Consider the following 22,296-nt stretch of genomic DNA (forward strand, 5'->3'; position numbering starts at 1 on the left):
CAGGCGGGGAAGGAGAGGAGCCCCGAGAGGCCGGCTGCCACACAGCACATTCTCAGGACTACCTCAGTGAGACTTCTCAACTCTATTTCCCCTGTTTTGGGAAGGCACACAATTTCATCTAACCCCAACACAACCAATCCCCTAAGCTCAGGGTACCTGCTGGCCCTGTCAACAAGAAACTTCTATATAAATGACTTTTAGCCATTAGCTAATTTACCAGGCAGTGCACCCAAATGTGTATATATAGCTGATTCTCATGTCAGATTTCTGTAGAATTAAAGCAGTTCCCTAAAGCACATATGGTGGCAACAAAACCATTACCAATGGCCCTACAGTGGTTCATTTTCTGCTCTTCAGTGCAAACACATGGAACAGTCCCTAATTTCAGTTCAAACTGATTTCCCTTTTATTGAAGTCCAAGTTACCATTACACGGTTTGGTACTCAATAAAGGAAAACTTGTTCAAATAAGGTAATATGTTATCATCAGTATTTCCAGGTGATTGTTTACAATCAAGTAGCATTGTCAATAAATCCTTGGGAAGCCCATCTGTAAGAGAAAATATGAAGAATTAGCCAGGAAATAAAAGCCAGGAAATCTTAACTACAAATAATTCTTCAGAGCAACAGCCCAGGGAATTCACTGCCTCTGCGTAGCCTTTTCTGCTCTTACTTAATCCTGCTTATTAAGGGGACTAGCTCTATGGCTTTTCTGTTGTTTATATACCTGGTACTTACTTGGTTAGTCATCTTTTTCAATCAGAAAGTGTTGGGGCGTTGCCCTTTTAAGAAATTTTTAGAAGAAATATAATGTTACTGCAACTAGAATATATCCCATATAACAAAGATCTTCTGGACTCCTTGGAATAATACTTGGTAAAGTGAAAATTAAACCTAAGTTTAGATAACCTCTTAAGAGTCCATTATGTGAATAAGAACCACAGACAAGAGCTCAAAAATATACCTAGGAAATCCTTTATTCTGAATAACTAGTTTTCTCTAAGTACTCACTTCAGTGAGTTACTCATCTTTAGTAACACATAGAAAAAAGCCTTTCCATGTATTACAAAGATAAGTCACATAACTTTAGTAAGGTGGTGGTGGTGGAGGTATGTGGGTAAACAAAGATAAAATTAAGACTCCTCCTCTAAAGCAAGCTGTAAAAAGAGATCTCAAGTGTATTACAAAACCTCAGGCATTTTTTGCTTAGTTTGTCAGCAGGAAGACTGAATGGATTCTTTTGAGTTCCTAATTTTTAAATAAGCAGTTCAACAGGTATTCCCTAATGATAGCCTAACCAAGCTCATTAGTTCTTTATCTTATGAGGGATCTTACATTAGCCTTAAATACTTTTTTAGTCCACTTTATTGAAACTTTTATAAAATAGTTTAGTTTTGCCTTCTAAAAATAAACTTCCTCACTCTCAGGAAGCAAATCCTCTACTTAAGACTCAGAAAAACAAGAACAGGGCTTTAGTAAACGCCGCAGTACTGACATGCCTATACAAGATGTGGTGCAGTGAGAGCAATGGACTCTGGAGCCGACTGCCTGGATGTAAAGATGGGTTCCACTTTACAATGGTGGACAAGGTGCCTCAGGTTCCTCTTCAGGACTTCATGAAAATTAAGTGAACTAGTACTTATATAGCACTTAAAACAGTGCCTGACACAGTAGAGAGTTAATATACACTATCTGTACTTGTTAAATAAAATAAAAATGAGTTACTTCTTACATATTTTCTGTTTTACAAAGGACTTTCTGCACACTGCTCACTACTTAAAGACAATCTTTTGGCTGGTTTTATTACCTAATCTGTCTTGCCATAGAGAACAAGGTATCAAATTAAGTTTTTATTATCGATGAATATTTACTTGACTATTAAATTCTAACAAGGGCACACAAAAACCAAAGCCTCAAGATTACTAACATCCTGTTTAAAAATAAACAGATGTATAAAAGCATATATGATAAACACTTGCATGCAGTGGACTACCTTTCTTTGGGGGAGGGTAAAAGGCTAGAATTAAGGAAGGGTACACAGAGGGCTTCAACTCTATGTGAAACCAGTCATTTCTTGGGGGTAGTGAGGGAAGCAAATTGGCAAAATATTATCTGAAAATCTGGGTGTGGTTATTTATTTTCTATGCTATTCTTTACGCTTGAAATATTTTTATAAACTTTTTAATTAAGGAGGCTTTCACTTGCCTTCACACCAGTTCAGAGAATAATTATAACTAGAAATAACAATTTTAGCTTATCATCACTGGTACTCTCTAAATGTCTATGCTCACAGCCTTTAACAAGGCCATTAAAAGGTCATACACTGAGACTGAAGTGTCACTCACCCCTCCCTGTATTCTTTCCTGCCTTGTTCAGTTGCTTACCCATGGGATTTACACTTTGTCAAGTCCTAGTTCCTCTGGAGTGGAGATTCCCAGTTCATTTAAAGTTGGTCTAAGTTCCTGAATGACGTAGGGGTAGATTTCCTTATGAGGTCCTGCTTTGTCCTGATGGCAAAGAAAATATTCACATTTAGCTCTCAGAAAAGTGGTCTCTATTACCAAGATGAACTTGAAAATGCTTTAAATCACATATGCAAAGGCTAATAGCAGAGAATACAAGCCACTTTACTTTTAACATATTTGTTCAATTAAGAGATCAATTTATGTAGTCACTATTAAAAATAGATTTTTAAGACATCTTGAGAATAAGACAATTAGATTAAATTCAGGGAAAAAAATTTTTTTTAAGCCTTGAGTTACTGGTAAAGAAGGTAGTGATGACAGAATTTTTCAAATGTAATTAAATGCATCCAGCAGGCAACATAAAAAATTAAGTTAACAGAGGGAAGTATTTTAAATTTGCCTTCAATTTGAAACCCTAACTGAATTAACTACTGGTGTTGAATGGATTGATAGCCTACAGAACCCTTAATTATCTTACCCATTGTGGATAAAGTAATGTCATACTTCCCCTCATACAGACCTTTAATTTCTTACTTATAAGACCATAATGTCTTTTTATGGGAATACACTTGGAGAATACTTATTTCCAGGGCAAGAGAGGTTTGACAAATACTCACCATAACTTATAATTATACTTACATTGTCACAAGGTTCCTCAGGGACAAATACTAAAAAGTCAAAAGGACTATGATCATGTCTAGCTGCTGTTCTTCTGCCTTTAACAAATTCTGGGTCTCCTTAATTGCATTTTTTAAATTATAAAATTCTATAAAATGCAATGTATTTATTCATTACAGAAAATCAAAAACTTTAATCAGATGAGGAAAATAAGTATATATCCTCTTACACTTCCCCTGTATATTTTTAAATAAAATGGGGTCACACCATAGGAAGTGTTTAATAAGTTGCTTCAATTAACATACTAAGAATAATGTTAAGCACCATTTCCACAACATTAATAGATGTGCAATAATACCTTTTCTGGGAAGTCCTATTTTAAGAAACCATTAACAATTACTTAATTTCATATCACAGATAGCACAAAGATAAATTATAGTTAAACCTTTGTACATACTTAATTTATTACCAAACTGCTGAACAAAAGGGTATCAAGCACAATTTTTAAAGACTTGGATAAATTCTGCCTAATTTTTCTCCAGAAGGATTATAACTACAACGTACATTTCCTCCACTGATATAAGAACTAATGTTAACAAATTCAAAAACACAGAATATGCTGATATCTAATCAACAGCCCACTCACTTCTAGAACAACTTTAGCATTATTATTTCACTGACCTTAACAACCTCTAAGATGCGAACTGCACTAGCAAAATCATTTAACCGTCTGCATGCCCTCAAAGCAGCATCAATGATTTTGGGTTCGGGAACCAGATCATAGCCAACAAGTGTATTCATCCCTGTCAAATTAAAAAGAGCGGCCATTAACAACTGGAATATCCTCACTTTTTAGTTAACTTTATTTTTACTGGACCACATACATGTGACCTTGTATGTTTAGGCCTCTATTATCTTACCTATAAAATCAAAGAGTCTACCTTTAACAAATTTTAAATGGTAAAATCACAGTGGATAAGTAGAAAGAAATGCAGTAGCATGCATACTGAAGGAAAAAAATGAAGTTTTCTTAAATGCAAGTACTATTTTCATGATTAGATGGTTTCTTTTCAACTCCTATCTTGTATTTTACTTTGGTTGATTTAAAATAGATTTGAATGGGAAATAATTAAAAAACAACCAGAAAAATGCCTAAGGAGAGTCAATGAAGCCCAAATGAGGACATTAAGAAGATACAGAGAAACATTAGTGAACATTCAACCAGAAAATGATTGGGCACAATTACTTTTGGCTCTGCACAAAATGACACATCCTACAATTTAAAATTCTCTTAATGGATGTGCAGAATTGTTCTTTTTATTACTTCTGTTTAAGATTACTCAGTAAAAATTTTCCTGGTTGCAGCAAAATGGAGGTATTACACTCCTGCAGAGAAATCTGAAGCACTTTTATATAGTTTAAAATATTTAAACAAAGGACATCAGTGACTACAATGCTAGAATATGTCTACAGACTGAACTCTTGGTCTGAGATAAACAGCATACACTTAAAATTAGTTCTCTGTTAGTCTAACCATTAAACTAGTTACCATAAATGCTACTTATGTTAAATGCTGCAAATTTAGGAAAAATAATTTCTAGCTTATTTAGACCAGAGACTTATTTAGGGCAAGACAAATCATAACTGACAATAAAAATAACAAAAAAAACAATATTAGCAAGAGGGGAAAAGAACCATATGACTACCTACGTAAATTACCTAAGTGGTACAAAATTGTTAACTCTAGCTCACCCTGACCTATCATCACAGCAGTGGTTTCCGATCGGGGATGATTTTGTCCCCAGGGGACATCTTTGGCTCTCACAATGAGGGTGGGGGTTTTGGTGTGTCGAAGAGTAGAAGCTACGGATGCTGCTAAGCCCCTATGGTGCAAAGGCCAGCCCTTGCAACAAATAATCTGAACCAAAATGTCAACTGTGCCTGCTTTAAAACCTAGCTTTACCGCAAACACTAACCATGGGAAACTATAAACTTACCCAACTGCAAGTTGCTCAATGGTACTTAGTTACGTGATGCACGTTTTCAAAATAGTCGCTTTCAACAAAGCAGTGGGAGACTATAAAACAGTGCACAATTCTGCATCATAATAGACAAAAAATATGCCTATGTTCCGACTACCTTTACGCAATTCCCAGGCATCGATATCTGGCTTGTTGAAGTATGTCACCCAGCGAGCATCAAACTCCTCATCCGTTTCATGGGAACCATGGGAGTAGCAGCGAACTGACTGGATAGCTGCATCGGAGAAAAGGCAACTTCAAACTACAGAGGTAGTACTTGACACCCCTTGTCAAAACATTAAGTTTTGTGTGTTTGTTTTTTTCTTCTTAAAATTACGTTAACATACAACATAAAATTTATCATCTTAACCACTTTTAAATGCACAGTGCACTATATATTCAATGCCTTAAGTTTTTAATCAACTATATATGTCATGATAGGGAAATTATTCAGCAGGTCAAATGAAACAAATCTTATGTAATGATATGAAAAAACATCTAAAAAAGTAAAGAAAAGCAAGTAGAACCAGAAGTACTATTTATGTTATGTTTATGCTTTTTTCTCCTGAAGTGTAACGCTGGCTTGAAACTGTTAAGAATTTCATGGTTATCACTGGAAGGAAAAACTATTTCTTTATATACTTTCATAATGGCCTGAATTTTTATGATAAGCATGGTATTAATTCCTAATTTAAAATAATGTCCATTCTGGTTCTTAAGCAAAATTATATTTTCTTGATAAATTTAAAAAAACTTACGCCCTTCATTAAATTATTTGTAAAATAAATCATACATCCTGACTAAGCGGTGGTAATTTAAAAATTGTTTCTATCAAATTACAGCCCTCTCCCATAATATTCTGATAAATCCCCTAAGAGAGAACAAGCCCTCTGCCTTACACCCAATGAAAACAAAACAAACAAACTGCTCTATAAGATTTCTAAGTGAGATTTTTAAAATAAAACATTGTCAACAGGACACACTTAGCACTCTCTTCCCCCCAGTCAATATACCCTTTGCAGTACCATGTGAAAAGCCTTTCCATTTTTAATCTTTGCCTGTCAAATTAACACTGAATTAGAGTTAGAAAATCTGTATTCTTTCTAAATAGCCTCTGTACTGAGGAATAGGGAGAGAAGGAAATTTTACCTTTGGGTTTTAGCAGGTAAACCTAGTGGTCAGATAATTCTAGGCTTTTCACTCTTCCACTGTTTGACCTTGAGAAAATTAACTCAAATTTTATTTTCCTTATCCGTAAAATGGGGATACCACTACCTTAGCAGATTATGATGATTAAAAATGAAAGCCTGGTAACACTTTGCCCAGGGCTTATCACCCTGTAGATAGGCACTCAGTAAATAGTAGCTATAAATTAATCCTTACCTGAAATACCTTATTTAATCTTCAATTAAAGGAAATCATAATTTACAGAAATAAAATGTTCTTCAAATTGCACTTATTATGAATTAGATAAACTTGGTATAATTTCTAGTTATTTTTTAAAGACTTAATATTAAACAGAACAAAATAAAGAGATTCTGGGTAGGGACCCGGAAACCTCTGCTGCAGTTCTAAGAAAACTCTGAAATTTAAATGTTAGGAATATCCTAATCATCCTTAATTCAGTAACTTGCAGGAGAAAGATCAGAGAAAAAAAATAAAACAGAAAAAGATAAGATGATGGAAAATGAACTATTTCTGAAGATGGACTGTCACTGCTAGATTAAGTGAAAGGACTCTCACTTAAATTACCATTTGAGCCTACAGCAAAATAGCTGCCATTATACATAGAGAATCACAGCATAAGTACCAGTATTCCCAGAGACCTAAATTATCTCAACAATCCAAGTCCAGAATTAAGTGGGACATGTATATATAAATGGGCTGGAATTGGACACCCTTTAATATATATGACAAGAAAAAAGAATGAATCTCTAGACTTAGTTGTATTTGTAAGTGCAAAGATTTAATCAAAACTATGTGGTTATTTAATAACTCTTACAGGATTAATACTCACATTTAATATATCAGAAAGCATAGATCACAACAACCCTCTAACCCACTGTTACCAAAATTTATCAGCTACTTTTTCCAAATACTAAAGTTATCTTTAGCTGAATGCTTGAAGTGAAAGTGTAAAATGGCACAACCATTTTGGAAGACTTATTTAAGATGAGAAACACACCTACCATACCACTTCCAATTCTAATTCCACTTCTACGTATTTACCGCAGAAAACTGATATATATGTATTCCCTCCCAAGAGGTACTTATTAAGTGTGCCTTTCCTACCGCCCAGAAAAATGTTTCCTTTCATGAGAACCAATTCCATTTGTTCACTGCCGGACATGGATTTCACTAGATAGATAATTGTTAGTTTTGGTTTTGTTTCTCGATTGTGAAAAAGATGACCAACAACTGCAAACCTAGTCGAGATCAACGGATCACCTGCAATGATCTGTTCACCTTCCTTCTGGAAGTCTCAAATTACACAGTGGTTGTATTCCAAACAACCCTTATAAAAAACTAAAATACCAAAAGTATGCACCAAGATCTTCCAGGAGAGCAAAAACAGACTCTCCCACATTGTTTAAATAATCCTAATCCCAGTAATGGGCAGCACAGGATCTATTTCCCTTGCTGTGGACATGCCTCCCACATGCTTACCATGTTTTTTAGGTAAACTGTATTAGCATTCTCTCCCTTCCCCCCACCAACCCAACTTAAGTGCAGCATTTCGACCTAGTTTTGAAGCTTACAAGCCAAACTATTTTGGAAAACAATTGTTCGGTGCTTTTTTAGAACCTGAAGTTTCCCGAGTAGGAAAAGGGAAGCAGCTGTAAAAAACTGGGACAATTCTACAGCCTAAATCCGAAAAGCTATTTCTAATACTGCTTTTTGGCATTCAGTTAAGCACTCTATTCCCACCCCCCCACCGAAAAAACCTAACATAGTTAGAAAAAGTAAGGGGCTCATTAATCCCTCTGGTTTCAATTTAGTTATATAGCTTTCCATTTAATAATTGGCTCAGACAAAGACTAAAGAATGGACATTTTGGTGGTGGTAAGTCAAGGAGTAAGGGAAAATAGTGAATAGTATAAAGGGCACATAAACAAACTCAAAGGCAGGACTATTGAGGCACAAGGCTTAAGAGCATCATGGACCTGGGGCCCAAAGGCTGGAAATCTAGAAATGCTGGGAGGTGATAAAAAGTGCTACTTCAATTTAGCCCTGCACCAAGAAAGGGAAAGAAAAAATTCCCATCCTTCCAAAGGGGAAGGATGTAGGAGCCAGGACTGTATAGGTTTTAAGAGTTGATGAGAGCATCTAACCATTATTTAAAACATTTAAATTATCTAATTCAGTTTCAGTTTGGAGGCTTTCGTGGACCAAAATGGAATTTTGGTTGCTACTTAACTAGAGCAAATTTGAGGTCCCTCAGGTTAATCCCTCCAGAGCTCTTTTTCAAGTATACTCTCATTTGACTTAGAACTGCCTCATCCAAAAACCTTAATCCTTTTTGATTTTCAACTGCCTAAGACCTCTTCAGTTTCATACTGGTAACAAACACAACCTATACTATGCAAATTGAAATGCACTGTAATAAAACAAGGATGTATTAAGCATTTGTGCCAGCCAAGGTACTGAAATTTACATTATCTCATTTAAACATCACAATTACCAAATAATTATTATCCCAATTTTAGAGATGAGGTAAATCTTAAGAAGGTAACATGTCCAAGGTCACATACCTAGAAGTAGCTGACACAAATGTAACCAATACTGCCTCCTTGTGGCAAATTATTTAGGTCTATGGGACAGACACTCAAAATTAAGCATTTTGTTTATGAATTACACTCAACAGCAGGAAAAGAAACGCCTAGGAGAAAAACCACTATGTCCAAATTTACTAAGAGGAATTCCCCTTAATCCACCCGTTTATCCAGTTTGCCAAAAACTTCTGCCTGTTTCCAACCTGCCACCAAATGTAGCAATTCTTTTGAAGAGGTCATAAAAAAACCTCCCCAAAATGTATCCATATGAAAAAATTAAAGCTACTTTAGCATCTAGATGAGGAAAGAAACAAAAAAAAAAAACATAAAATCTGACAAACATCAGAGTGGGCCAAAAATAATTATGGCTAAAAAACTAGAAAATAGTTCCATTACTAATAAAGGAGTCATTTTCCCCAGATGGGCCTTTTTCCTCTTCCATAAAATAAGAAGGTCTCCATGGTCTCTGAAGAATATGCCAGCCATACCATTTTATAGAAAATAGTCTAAATTGAATGATGTGAAACATATTCTCTAGGTTCTTAACTATCTAGTTATAACACTCAAAACATCTACGAAAACAACCTTTTGAGTTTCTAAGTTCATATGTTTCAGTATGCATGCTTTCATAAACTTAAATTCCATAATGTAGCATATATTACCATCATGGACCAAGATCAAAGTGAAGTTACAATTAACAGCACAGTGTTGTTTACGAAGTCTCCCGTTAGACGTATTACGGGAGTGGCAAACCAGAGGCAACAATCAGTAGTAGCACATTTCATACCCCAGCAATCTAATCCGACGCAAAAAATTAAAGCTGCTCCATGTTTGTAAACTCACTATTCCTGGGTCTGTGGTACCCAATTTTTGAAACAGTTAGTATCCTTAACATAAGACCTATCAATATTCAGGCTCTCCTTCAGACCTCAGGAAAAACACACACGTCGATCTAAAACACTGAAGAATTAGAACGTGGGGGCAGTCTCTCAAAATGACAGAACGGTCAGTGAAGGTGACTCAAACACAAAACCCAAACCGAGAAATGCCTGATAAAATAGTATACTGGGTGCCACACGGAAGCATACTGCATCTTCGGAAAACAGTGGGGGCGGCCATGCCGCGTCCCGGGAGGGGCCACTCCCGACCCTACGCTGAGCGCGGCGCCCGGCAGCTCAATGTCACCTTGGCTGATGCGCTGCGGGCCGGCGGTGGACACTTGCAGTCAGGTGGCTGCAGGGATCGGCGCCGGGCAGTTACTGGCCGGGGACCGAAGGGGTCCAGTGGGCGAGGGGGACGCGCTGCGCCCCCTTCTTGGGGGCCACAGCAGGTTCACACCGGACCGGTTCGGGTTGCCCGCACCAGGAAGTCGCGCGGAGGGAGGCCTCGGGACACGCCTTCGAGTTCTCCACAACTCCGGGCTGTGGAGAGCAGCCAGCGGTCGCCAAGTTCGTCCACCCGCCCGCAGGGCAGGGGGTAGGCCGCGGGGCTAGCCTGCCCTCGCGTGGAGGGAGCCCAGGTCACCGCAAGGACACGCGGGCGCAGGTGGTGGCAGACAGGGGCCTTACCGACGGCGGGGCCGGGGGCTGAATGGGGGTGTAGGAGGCCTCGAGGGCTGCCCCGGGTGGCTGCTGCCACAGCGCAGCGGCGGAGAGCGGCGCCTAGCATGACGGCGATGGCGGCGCGCGGAATGAGGCTGAGGAGCTGCCGGGTATGAGCTCGCGGACAGCCCTGGAACTCCAGGGGGCCGGACACACGCACCGACGCACGGCGGGCGGTGCGCGAGGTCCCGCCCACTGCGGCGCCCGCGCAGTGGCGGGAGGGAACACGGGCGGGCTACGGCGACACGCTAAGGACAAACCATTTTATCGCCGTCCTTCACGGATCTCTTGTCCCATGGACTGCTTCCACCATCACGGAAAATGGAAGGAATGCGAAGGGCGAGTAGTGACGCGGGACAGGGACCGTGGAATTAGGCAGAGTAAGGTGAGGGCCTCCGGAGAAAAAGCAGAGCAAGGTAATTACAGTCAGAACAATGTAGCAATGTGCAAAGAAGTCCCTATTGGAACTGTGATAAGCATTCGCAGAGTCAGAGTCACACTAATTCTCTAGGGTAAAGATACCAGACTAGGAATATAGACATCTTCAGTGAGATCAGTTAAAACTCGAAAGGCCAGCAGCAACTTGGCCTGGAATGTTTGAGTGTTCTGCGGATAAAGAAAAGTGTCTCAGCATAACCCGTGACTTCACTGTAACAATTTAAATCATGACACTGTAAAATTTACCTTAGCCTGCTAAAAGGCCCAGCTTATTTTAACCGTACCTATGTGCTATATTTCCTTTTCTGATCCTAACCAAGTAATCTGCAACCTAGGAAAAATACAAATTTAGTAAGCAAGCCCGACTATAAACTGCCCAAGAAGTTAAGAAGATTCTTCACTTACTTCAGCTAACAGGCAACAACCCACCCCACTTTGGGGGCAGGGTAGGCGGTTTTAATTGACATGCTCCCAGAGGGAAACTGCTATCTTGAGAAAGAATCAGAGCAGAAAATTTCTTCTATTACCCATCAAAAATTCTGGGACCGCTCAACAAGTGCACCCCTAACCCTTTACCCTCATTCGTGAAAATCCTCAACCGCGCATAAAACCCCTAGACAGTGAGCCAACCACGGACTCTCTTGTCCCCTCCTGGCGTGAGCCGGGAGCTCTGTCCCCTCACTTTATCTCTAAATAAAAACCTGTACCTTGCTCTCCTACCTTGAGTGTTTGTGAAACTCATTCTTCGGCTTCGTGAACAAGAACCCCGGCATCAACGATATCATGATTCAAGTCTAGCTGGGAGCGGACTCCAACACCTCAAAGTGGGAATGATAACAATAATAGCAACTACAAGTTATAATAAAAATACCTTATTTACTTCCCATCCGCCCCCTTCCCAACGCTCCCACCCTCACTTGAGCCTAAAATAAGAGAGGGAAAAACAACTTCTTACATTAAGGTAATTTACTATATGCCATTATATTATGAGGGACCTGTGGGTAAAATTGTAACATTTCCAGATTATCTCGTCTGGCTTTAGTGTATTTGCATATCCTCAGCTGTGGAGAGAAGTTCATCTCCATGTCAATGGTAGTTACCTGGGCAACCGAGGGCGTGTCTGAAACTGAGCGTTTAAGGGGAGGGGCTTGCTGGCGGGCTGGCTGGCTGGCTTCTTTCCAGAGACGAGAGATGGCCCTAGAGTATAGTTTCTAAGCAATAAACGAGTTTTAAACTTTATCTCTCCCTCTGACTGATTTTGGTTTTTAGAGGTATTTTGCCCCGGGATTTCCTTTCCCCGGACTCACACCTGGCGACAGTCGGCAGGGTGCCTCTGAACCCGAAATCTGTCATAATTGTTGTGACCTTTGGAGGGCTGCTCCTGTGGATGGTAGGGAGGCCCCAGCAGATGCAGTGGCAGATGGTGCCGCTTCACCTGTTATTTATTTATTAATTTTTTTGGTATCATTAATCTACAATTACATGAGGAACATTGTTTACTAGACTCCCGTCTACACCGAGTCCCTCCCACATACCCCATTAGTCACTATCCGTCAGCATAGTGAGATGCTGTAAAATCACCACTTGTCTTCACTATGTTGCACAGCCCTCCCGGTGCCCCCCCCACATTATATATACTAATCGTAATGCCCCCTTTCTTCCTTGCCTCCCTTCTCCCTCCGTTCCCACCCATCCTCCCCAGTCCTTTTCCCTTTGATAACTGGTAGTCTATTCTTGGATTCTGTGAGTCTGCTGCTGTTTTGTTCCTTCAGTTTTTTTCTGTGTTGTTATTCTCCACAGATGAGTGAAATCATTTGGTACTTGTCTTTCTCCACCTGGCTTACTTCACTGGGCATAATACCCTCTTGCTCCATCCATGTTCTTGCAAATGGTAGGATTTGTTTTCTTCTTCTGGCTGAATAATATTCCATTGTGTATATGTACCACCTCTTCTTTATCCATTCATCTGCTGATGGACACTTAGGTTGCTTCCATTTCTTGGCTATTCTAAATAGTGCTGTGATAAACATAGGGGTGCATCTGTCTTTTTCAAACTGGGCTGCTGTATTCTTAGGGTAAATTCCTAGAAGTGGATTTACTGGGTCAAATGGTATTTCTATTTTGAGCTTTTTGTGGAACCTCCATACTGCTTTCCACAGTGGTTGAACTAATTTACATTCCCACCAGCAGTGTAGGGGGGTTCCCCTTTCTTCACAACCTTGCCAACATTTGTTGTTGCTTATCTTTTGAATGGTGGCAATCCTTAATGGTGTGAGGTGATATATCATTGAGGTTTTAATTTGCATTTCTCTGATGACTAGTGATGCGGAGCATCTTTTCATGTGTCTGTTGGCCATCTGAATTTCTTCTTTGGAGAAGTGTCTGCTCAGCTCCTCTGCCCATTTTTTAATTGGATTATTTGCTTTTTGTTTGTTGAGGTACGTGAGCTCGTTATATATTTTGGATGTCAACCCTTTATCGGATCTGTCTTTTATGAATATATTCTGCCGTACTGTAGGGTACCTTTTTGTTCTATTGATGGTGTTCTTTGCTGTACAGAAGCTTTCAGCTTGATATAGTCCCACTTGTTCATTTTTGCTTTTGTTTCCCTTGCCTGGGGAAATATATTCATGAAGAAGTCACTCATGTTTATGTCCAAGAGATTTTTGCCTATGTTTTTTTATAAGAGTTTTTATGGTTTTATGACTTACATTCAGGTCTTTGATCCATTTCAAATTTACTTTTGTGTATGGGGTTAGACAATGATCCAGTTTCATTCTCTTACATGTAGCTGTCCAGTTTTGCCAACACGAGCTGTTGAAGAGGCTGTCATTTCCCCATTGTATGTCCATGGCTCCTTTATCATGTATTAATTGACCATATATGTTTGGGTTAATGTCTGTAGTTTCTACTCTGTTCCACTGGTCTATGGGTCTGTTCTTCTGCCAGTACCAAATTGTCTTGATTACTGTGGCTTTGTAGTAGAGCTTGAAGTTGGGAAGTGAGATGCGCACCCCACCCCCAACTTTATTCTTCCTTCTCAGAATTGCTTTGGCTATTCGGGGTCTTTGGTGTTTCCATATGAATTTTTGAACTATTTGTTCCAGTTCGTTGAGGAATGCTATTGGTAATTTGATAGGGATTGCATTGAATCTGTAAATTGTTTTGGGAAGGATGGCCATTTTGACAATATTAATTCTTCCTAGCCAAGAGCATGGGATGAGTTTCCATTTGTTAGTGTCATCTTTAATTTCTCCTAAGAGTGTCTTATAGTTTTCAGAGTATAGGTATTCACTTCCTTGGTTAAGTTTATTCCTAGGTATTTTATTCTTTTTGATGCAATTGTGAATGGAATTGTTTTCCTGATTTCTCTTTCTGCTTGTTCATCATTAGTGTATAGGTATGCAACAGATTTCTGTGTATTAATTTTGTATCCTGCAACTTTGCTGAATTCTGATATTAGATCTAGTAGTTTTGGAGTGAATTCTTGAGGGTATTTTATGTACAATATCCTGTCATCTGCAAACAATGAGTTTTACTTCTTTCTTACCAATCTGGATGCCTTTTATTTCTTTGTGATGTCTGATTGCCATGGCTAGGACCTCTAGTACTATGCTGAGTAAAAGTGGGAAGAGTGGGTATCCCTGTCCCGTTCCTAATCTTAGGGAAAAAGCTTTCAGCTTCTCACTGTTATGTATGATGCTAGCTGTGGGTTTGTCATATAGGGCCTTTATTATGTTTATGTACTTGCCCTCTATACTCATTTTGTTGAGAGTTTTTATCATGAATGGATGTTGAATTTTGTTGAATGCTTTTTCAGGCTCTATGGAGATGATCATGTGGTTTTTGTCTTTCTTTTTGTTTATGTGGCAGATGATGTTGATGGATTTTTGAATGTTGTACCATCCTTGCATCTCTGGGATGAATCCCCCTTGATCATGGTGTATGATCCTCTTGATGTATTTCTTAATTCAGTTTGCTAATATTTTGTTGAGTATTTTTGCATCCATGTTCATAAGGGATATTGGTCTGTAGTGTTCTTTTTTGGTGGGGTCTTTGCCTGGTTTTGGTATTAGAGTGATGCTGGCTTCATAGAATGAGTTTGGAAGTATTCCCTCCTCTTCTATTTTTTGTAAAACCCTAAGGAGAATGGGTATTATGTCTTCTCTAAATGTCTGATAAAATTCAGTGGTGAATTCATGTGGCCCGGGAGTTTTGTTCTTGGGTAGTTTTGTTCTTGGGTAGTTTTTTTATTACTGCTTCAATTTCGTTGCTGGTAATTGGTCTGTTTAAATTTTCTGTTTCTTCCTGGATCAGTCTTGGAAGGTTGTATTTTTCTAGAAATTTATCCATTTCTTCTAGGTTATCCAGTTTGTTAGCATATAAATTTTCATAGTACTCTCTAGGAATTCTTTGTATTTCTGTGGGGTCCATCATTATTTTTCCATTCTCATTTCTGATTGTGTTTATGTGTGAGATTCTCTTTTTCTCTTAATAAGTCTGGCTATGGGTTTATCTATTTCGTTTATTTTCTCAAACAACAAGCTCTTGGTTTCATTGATTTTTTTCTATTGTTTTATTCTTCTCAATTTTATTTATTTCTTGTCTGATCTTTATTATGTCCCTCATTCTGCTGACTTTGGATTTCATTTGTTCTTTCTCCAGTTTCAATAACTGTGACTTTAGACTATTCATTTGGGATTGTTCTTCCTTGTTTAAATAGGCCTGGATTGCTATATACTTTCCTCTTAGAACTGCCTTTGCTGCATCCCACAGAAGTTGGGGCATTGTGCTGTTACTGTCATTTGTCTCCATATATTGCTTGTTCTGTTTTAATTTTGTCATTGATCCATTGACTATTTAGGAGCATGTTGTTAAGCCTCCATATGTTTGTGAGCCTTTTTGTTTTCTGTGTACAATTCATTTCTAGTTTTATACATTTGTGTTGGGTGCATGGATATTTATAATGGTCATATCCTCTTGTTGGACTCACCCCTTTATCATTATGTAATGTACTTCTTTGTCTCTTGTTACTTTCTTTGTTTTGAAGTGTATTTTGTCTGATACCAGTTCTGCAACACCTGTTTTTTTCTCCCTATTGTTTGCATGAAGTGTCTTTTTCCATTCCTTCACTTTTAGTCTGTGTATGTCTTTGGCTTTGAGGCAAGTCTCTTGTAGGCGGCATATAGATGGGTCTTGCTTTTTTATCCATCCTATTACTCTGTGTCTTTTGATTGTTGCATTCAGTCCATTTACATTTAGGGTGATTATTGATAGATATGTACTTATTGCCATTGCAGGTTTGGTTTCGTGGTTACCAAAGTTTCAAGGGAAGCTTCTTTACTATCTAACCATCTAAACTCACTTGTTATGCTATTATAAATGCAGTCTGTTGATTTTTTATTTCTCTCCCTTCTTTTTCTTCTTCCTCCACTCTTTACATGGTAGGTGTTTTATTCTGTCCTGTTTATGTTTCCCTTGACTGATTTTGTGGATAGTTGGTTTTATTTTGCCTTTAGTTAGTATTTGGTTGGTCTACTTTGTTTACTGTGGTTTTATTTTCTCTGGTGACAGCTATTTAGCCTTAGGCATACTTCCATCTAGATCAGTCCCTTTAAAATATATTATAGAGATGGTTTGTGGGAGCTAAATTCCCTCAAGTTTTGCTTATCTGGGAATTGTTTAATCCCTCCTCCAAATTTAAATGATAATCTTGCTAGATACAGTATTCTTGGTTCAAGGCCCTTCTGTTTCATTGCATTAAATATATCATGTCATTCCCTTCTTGCCTGTAAGGTTTCTGCTGAGAAGTCTGATGATAGCCTGATGGGTTTTCCTTTGTAGGTGATCCTTTTTCTCTCTCTGGCTGCTTTTAATACTCTGTTCTTGTCTTTGATCTTTGCTATTTTAATCATTTTATGTCTTGGTGTTGTCCTCCTTGGGTCCCTTGTGTTGGGAGATCTGTGTACTTCCATGGTTTGGGAGACTATTTCCTTCCCCAGATTGGGGAAGTTTTCAGCAATTATTTCTTCAAAGGCACTTTCTATCCATTTTTCTCTCTCTTCTTCTTCTGGTACCCCTATAATGCGAATATTGTTCCATTTGGATTGATCACACAGTTTTCTTAATATTCTTTCATTCCTGGAGATCCTTTTATCTCTCTCTGCCTCAGCTTCTCCATATTCCTGTTCTCTGATTTCTATTCCATTAACAGTATATTGCCCTTCATCCAGTCTGCTCTTAAATCCTTCCGTTGTTTGTTTCATTTCTGTTTTTTCACTCCTGAATTCATCCCTTAGCTCTTGAATATTTCGCTGTAGCTCTATCAACATGCTTATGACTTTTATTTTGAATTCTTTTTCAGGAAGATTGGTCATGTCAGTCTCTCCAAGCCCTCTCTCTGCTGTTTGAGGGATTTTTCAGTGAACAAGGCTCTTCTGCCTTTTCTTGGCTATGGGAGTGGTCACCAGCAAGTGGTGCGTGGGTCAGCTGGGAGAACAAAGTCCCTTCCTGCTTGCCGGTCACCTTGCCTGTCTCTGATGTCTGTGCCAATTAACTGCACACAGGGAGCAACCTCTGGGTTAATGCCCTAAGCTGCCATGGGTGGGGCAGCCTTTGAGAATGCCTTAGGGCACTGCCGGGGGGGTCTCAGGCCAGCAGTCTGTGTTCTGCAACAACAGAGCCCCTTCATGCTTTCTGGACTCTGTGCCCATCTCTGCTGTCTGTGCCAGTCAAGCACACGCAAGGAGCAGCCTCTGGGTTAATCCCATTGGCTATCGTGGGCAGGTGGCCCTTGGGATGGCTTAGGGCACTGGCACGAGTCTCAGGTGAGTGGCGTGTGTTCTGCCAAGAGAATGGAGCCCCTTCATGCTTCCTGGATTCTTTGCCCTTCTCCACTGTCTGTGCCAGTGAACCGCAAGCAGGGAACAGCTTCTGGATTAATCCCCTGAGCTGCCGTGGGTTAGGCGGCCCTTGGGATGGCCTAGGGCACTGGTGGGGGTCGCAGGCGAGTGACATGTGTTCTGCCACAGGAACAAAGCCCATTTGTGCCTCCCAGATTCTGCACCAGTCTTCACTGTATGTGCCGGTCAACCATGCACAGGGGGTAGCTTCTGGTTCTGTGCCGGTTAGCCGTGCACTGGGAGAAGCCTCTGTGCTAAGCTGTGTGGTTGCTGTAGGCGGGGCTGCTCCCCGGCTGTTCCGCAGCAATGGTGAGTCAGCCAGTTCGCTTGCAGTGCCAGAGGAGGGGAAGGAACGGCAGGCTGCTTATTGCTGCAAGGGGGTTCGGAGCTGTGTTGCCACCCAGGTGTTAGGGCACCTCAAGTTCCTTAAAGTTCCCAGCCTGCTGGGCTGAATGTGCCAGGATGATTTTGTCCACCTGTTAAACCCTTGTCTCTTTAAGACTTTTAAAGCACCTGCTTTTCTTTTGTCCCAGGGCAGCCGGCTGTGGGAACGTGTTCGCAGTCTCATCTTGGACCTTGCTTTTCCACTTCTCCAATATCCAGTGCACCGTGCAGTGCATGTCTGTGCTCCCAGGGCAGATCACCAGGGCTGGTTATTTAGCAGTCCTGTGCTTCCACTCCCTCCCCACTCTGATTCCCTTCCTCCTGTCAGTGAGCTGGGGTGAGGGGAGTGCTTGGGTCCTGCTGGGTCACAGCTTTGTATCCTACACTTTTCTGTGAGATGTTGGGCAATCGCAGATTTAGCCTGGCTCCTGTACTGTATCTTCCAGTTACTCTTTTAGGAATAGTTGTATTTACTTTATCTTCAATATATATATATGGTTTTGGGAGGAGATTTCCACCACCCTACTCACGCCGCCATCTTGAGAATCTCATCTTAAGTTTTAAATACCAAGAATTTGTGAGGACTAAGAGTATTTGGTCTAGGCAAGGCTACTCTTTGCTGATCTAAATAGCTCTCCAGCTATCTTGAGACACCTGCTCCTGCTGTCACCAGCTTGACTACTCTTGTTTGAAAGTGCTGTTAAACCCTGCAGCAGTCTCAGGAAGAGAAGGGACGTCTTGTCCTGCTTTGGCAAGGATGCTCCTCATAGGCAGAGGTAAAAGCCATGAATGATCCTGGGCTAATCACCTTGGAAGCAGCGCATGTTGCTTGCCAGCATTGTGCCAATTACCTGCTAGCTTTGTGCCCAGGAGTCAGGGACCTAAGCTGACAGCTTATATCCAGCTTTTAGTTGGAAGGACTGACTGCACCCAGAATCAACTCGTAGAAAGGCATACCTCAACTAAATTTGGACTTTATGCTACCTTGAGGGCAGTTCTCAGTCCTCGTCATCTGTATCAGTTTTCTGTTGTTGCATAACAATTTACCACAAACTAAGCAGCTTAAACAATACCCATTTATTACTTACCAGTTTCTGTATGTCAGAAGTACAGGAATGGCATAACTGTTTCTGTGCTCAGGGTCTCACAGGACTGAAATCAAGATGTTGGCCAGGTTTGTGGTCTCATCCAGAGCTCATAGTCCTCTTCCAAGCATGATCAGATTATTGGCAGAATTCTGTTCCTTGCAGCTGTAGGACTGAGTCCCCATTTTTTCTTGCTAGTTATTAGCCAAGGACCACTCTCAGAACTTAGAGGCCACCCTCAGGGCCTTACAACATGGCATGCTTCGTGGGCCATTTAAAAATACCACAGTTCATCTCTTCAAGTCCACAGAACATCTGACACTTCACCTTCTTTAAAGACCTCATCTGATTAGGTCAGGAATATCCAGGGTAACATATCTTTTGATTAACTCACAGAAAATGGATTAGTAGCTTAATCATGGGAATGATATCCCTTCACAGATTCTGTCCTGACTGTACAAAGCGTGTGCACTAGGAGGCACGAATCTTGGGGGCCATCTTGAATCCAACCTATCACATCACTCAGGTATGAGGGCCCCTGCCTGTTCCCAGTTTTGCCTCCAGTTGTGCCCTGAAGTCCCAGTCTATTCTGCTGCTTCTGGTGAGTGCTCCTAGGATGGGCTAACACCAGACATCCTGGATCTTGCCCAGTGCCATCTGGGCCTTTTGTTTCCTGCCATCTTATGTCCTGAAATCTTTGTCTATCCCTCTGGAGATGCAGCAGCTGGACTTCTGATGCCTCAAGGATGTAATCGTCACCAGTTGATCAGCCTTTCAACTTCCTGTTGCAGCCTAAGCCTTCATCCTGGAAGAGTTTAATGAGGCATTTCCTCTGATGTGTACAGAGGGGAGGGATAATGTTATTGAGGAGCCTGTCAGGACAAAGATACTGTTCCACCATGTGAATTGCTAGTAAAGGGAAGTTCACATTCAAGAAAAGCTCTTATCTTTTCTGGTGGGAATGAAGCATGCATTGGCAGACGAAAATGAATCCTGCCACTTCAAGGCTGGAAGTGACCCTTGAGACCATTCGTCTGACTGCTCCTACATTGCTTCCATTTCTCACGTCCCTACTTAAGCACCTCCAATGAGGGGGATCTCATGACTAGACTGCTTTGAAAATGGGATAAACAAGAGAAGGCACCTGGGACAATGACATTCTTACTGCTGTTGAATTAAAGCTCTGCCATATGCCCTTAGGCATGTTACTCCAGTTTCTTGAACCACAGTTTCCTCATCTACAAGATTGAAATAATAATGGAACCTACCTAGTAAGTTTTTAGGAAGATTACGTAAGATAATTCATGTATAACGCTATGTCCTGGCTGGCACACAGTAAGGGCTTAATAAATGGTAACCGTTAGTCTCTAGAAAACGTATTTTCCTTTTGTAAAATTACAGTTCTTTTCCCAGAGCAGGAAAGTTTGTGAGATGAGGGACAAGGCATGGTGGAGAGTGAACAAACACAGCATATGGTCAGGGAGACGGGGTGGCAAAAGGAGGCACCCTTCAATGGTGATCCTGCGCCACCATCCAATGTGGTAGCAGGGTTCTAATGGTACTTCTTCATAATTTATGTTTCCTATGTAATTCCCTAAATAGTACCCTTATAATAAAAAAATCATTAAATATATTTTTATTGAAATGTAACTCACATAAAATTCACCCTGATGAAGTGTACAGTTAAGTGGTTTTTAGTATATTCACTTACATTCACTATGTTGTCTAACCATTGTCACAATCTAATTTCAGAACATTTTCATCACCCCCAAAAGACACCACATACCCAATGGTACCCACCAACCCACTAGGCAGCCACAATTCTACTTTCTGTCTCTATGGATTTGCCTATGATGGGCATTTTGTTCTTTTATGTCTGGTATCTTTCACTCAGCGTATTTTCAAGCTTCATCCATGTTGTAACATGAATCAGCACTTCATTTATACTCTGCTATGTGGAGATACCACATTTTGTTTACCCATTCATCAGTTTATGGACATTCGAGTGGTTTTTTCTTTTTGGTCATTATAAACAAGGCTGTTATGAACATTTGTGTACATGTTTTTGTGTAGACATGTTTTCAGCTCTTTTGGGTATTTATGTAGGAGTATTATATGGTATGGTATATGGTAATATGGTCATATGGTAACTCATGTTTAACTTTTTGAGGAACTGCCAAACTGTTCCAAAGCAACCTGTATGTACCATGTTACATTCCCACCAGCAATATATGCAAGTTCCCATTTTTTCACATCCTTATAAATTTTTTTTAACAAACAAAGCTGACTCTCCATCAGAGTTTGGACTCTTTGTCTGAGCTGGGACTCACACCTTGTTTTCTTTCAGGAAACAGGGCCCAGGGCAGGGGATTTGGGTTCTGAGTCCAATCGCTGTTCTACTAAAGGTTTGTCCTGCCTCCCAGTTCCCTGAACCAAGAGCCTCTCTTCCCCAGTGCCACTTCTAGGGGGCAGCTCACAACAGTTCAGTTTCTCTCCAGAAGTGTTCAAACCTTGAATGAATGTGAAGGGAAAAAGGAAACTTAAGTTTGTGTGTCTCTTACCAGTGTAAGTGCTGCCCTTTATATATACATTTTATCTCAGGGAATAGTCAATCTCAATTAGTTATTAAAATCACATCATTCATTAAAATGAATATTTCCAGGCCCTTCCTAGGAGATTCTGATCCTGTTGTTTGGAGTTCAGCCTAGGCAATCTGTATTTTTAACAAGTGCCTTAGGTGATTCTGATGATTGACCAAGGTTGGGAAGCCTGGTATTATTATATCCCTTATCCCATAGCAGTCTGGCCCATTTTGCTGCTGAGAAAGCCAAGGTTCATAGAATTAACCTGAACAAAATCACAACGAACCTGACTTCTTCCAAAGTCTGTGATCTGCTCATTATGACACCAGGCATTACATTGCTAGCACAAGCTTGTGAGTAGAGAGACTCTCTCCATGCAGGACTGGAAATTCTGATACCAAGGACTTTGGCAAACACCCACATTCCTT

General features: G+C 40.2%; 1 protein-coding gene across 1 annotated transcript; it reads right to left on the bottom strand.

Moving 5' to 3' along the window:
- Positions 1–382: 382 nt before the first annotated feature.
- Positions 383–10,655, bottom strand: LOC118923663 (cytochrome c oxidase subunit 5A, mitochondrial). Its single transcript, XM_036907717.2, has 5 exons — positions 10,445–10,655; positions 5,222–5,338; positions 3,764–3,885; positions 2,384–2,506; positions 383–549 (listed from the first exon to the last, which is right to left on the bottom strand). Exons 1-4 carry the CDS (start codon positions 10,542–10,544, stop codon positions 2,393–2,395), a joined length of 453 nt encoding a protein of 150 aa, XP_036763612.1. The 5' UTR covers positions 10,545–10,655; the 3' UTR covers positions 383–549; positions 2,384–2,392.
- Positions 10,656–22,296: the final 11,641 nt, after the last annotated feature.

Source organism: Manis pentadactyla, chromosome 11 (assembly GCF_030020395.1).
Source record: "Manis pentadactyla isolate mManPen7 chromosome 11, mManPen7.hap1, whole genome shotgun sequence".
Taxonomy (NCBI): Eukaryota; Metazoa; Chordata; class Mammalia; order Pholidota; family Manidae; genus Manis; species Manis pentadactyla.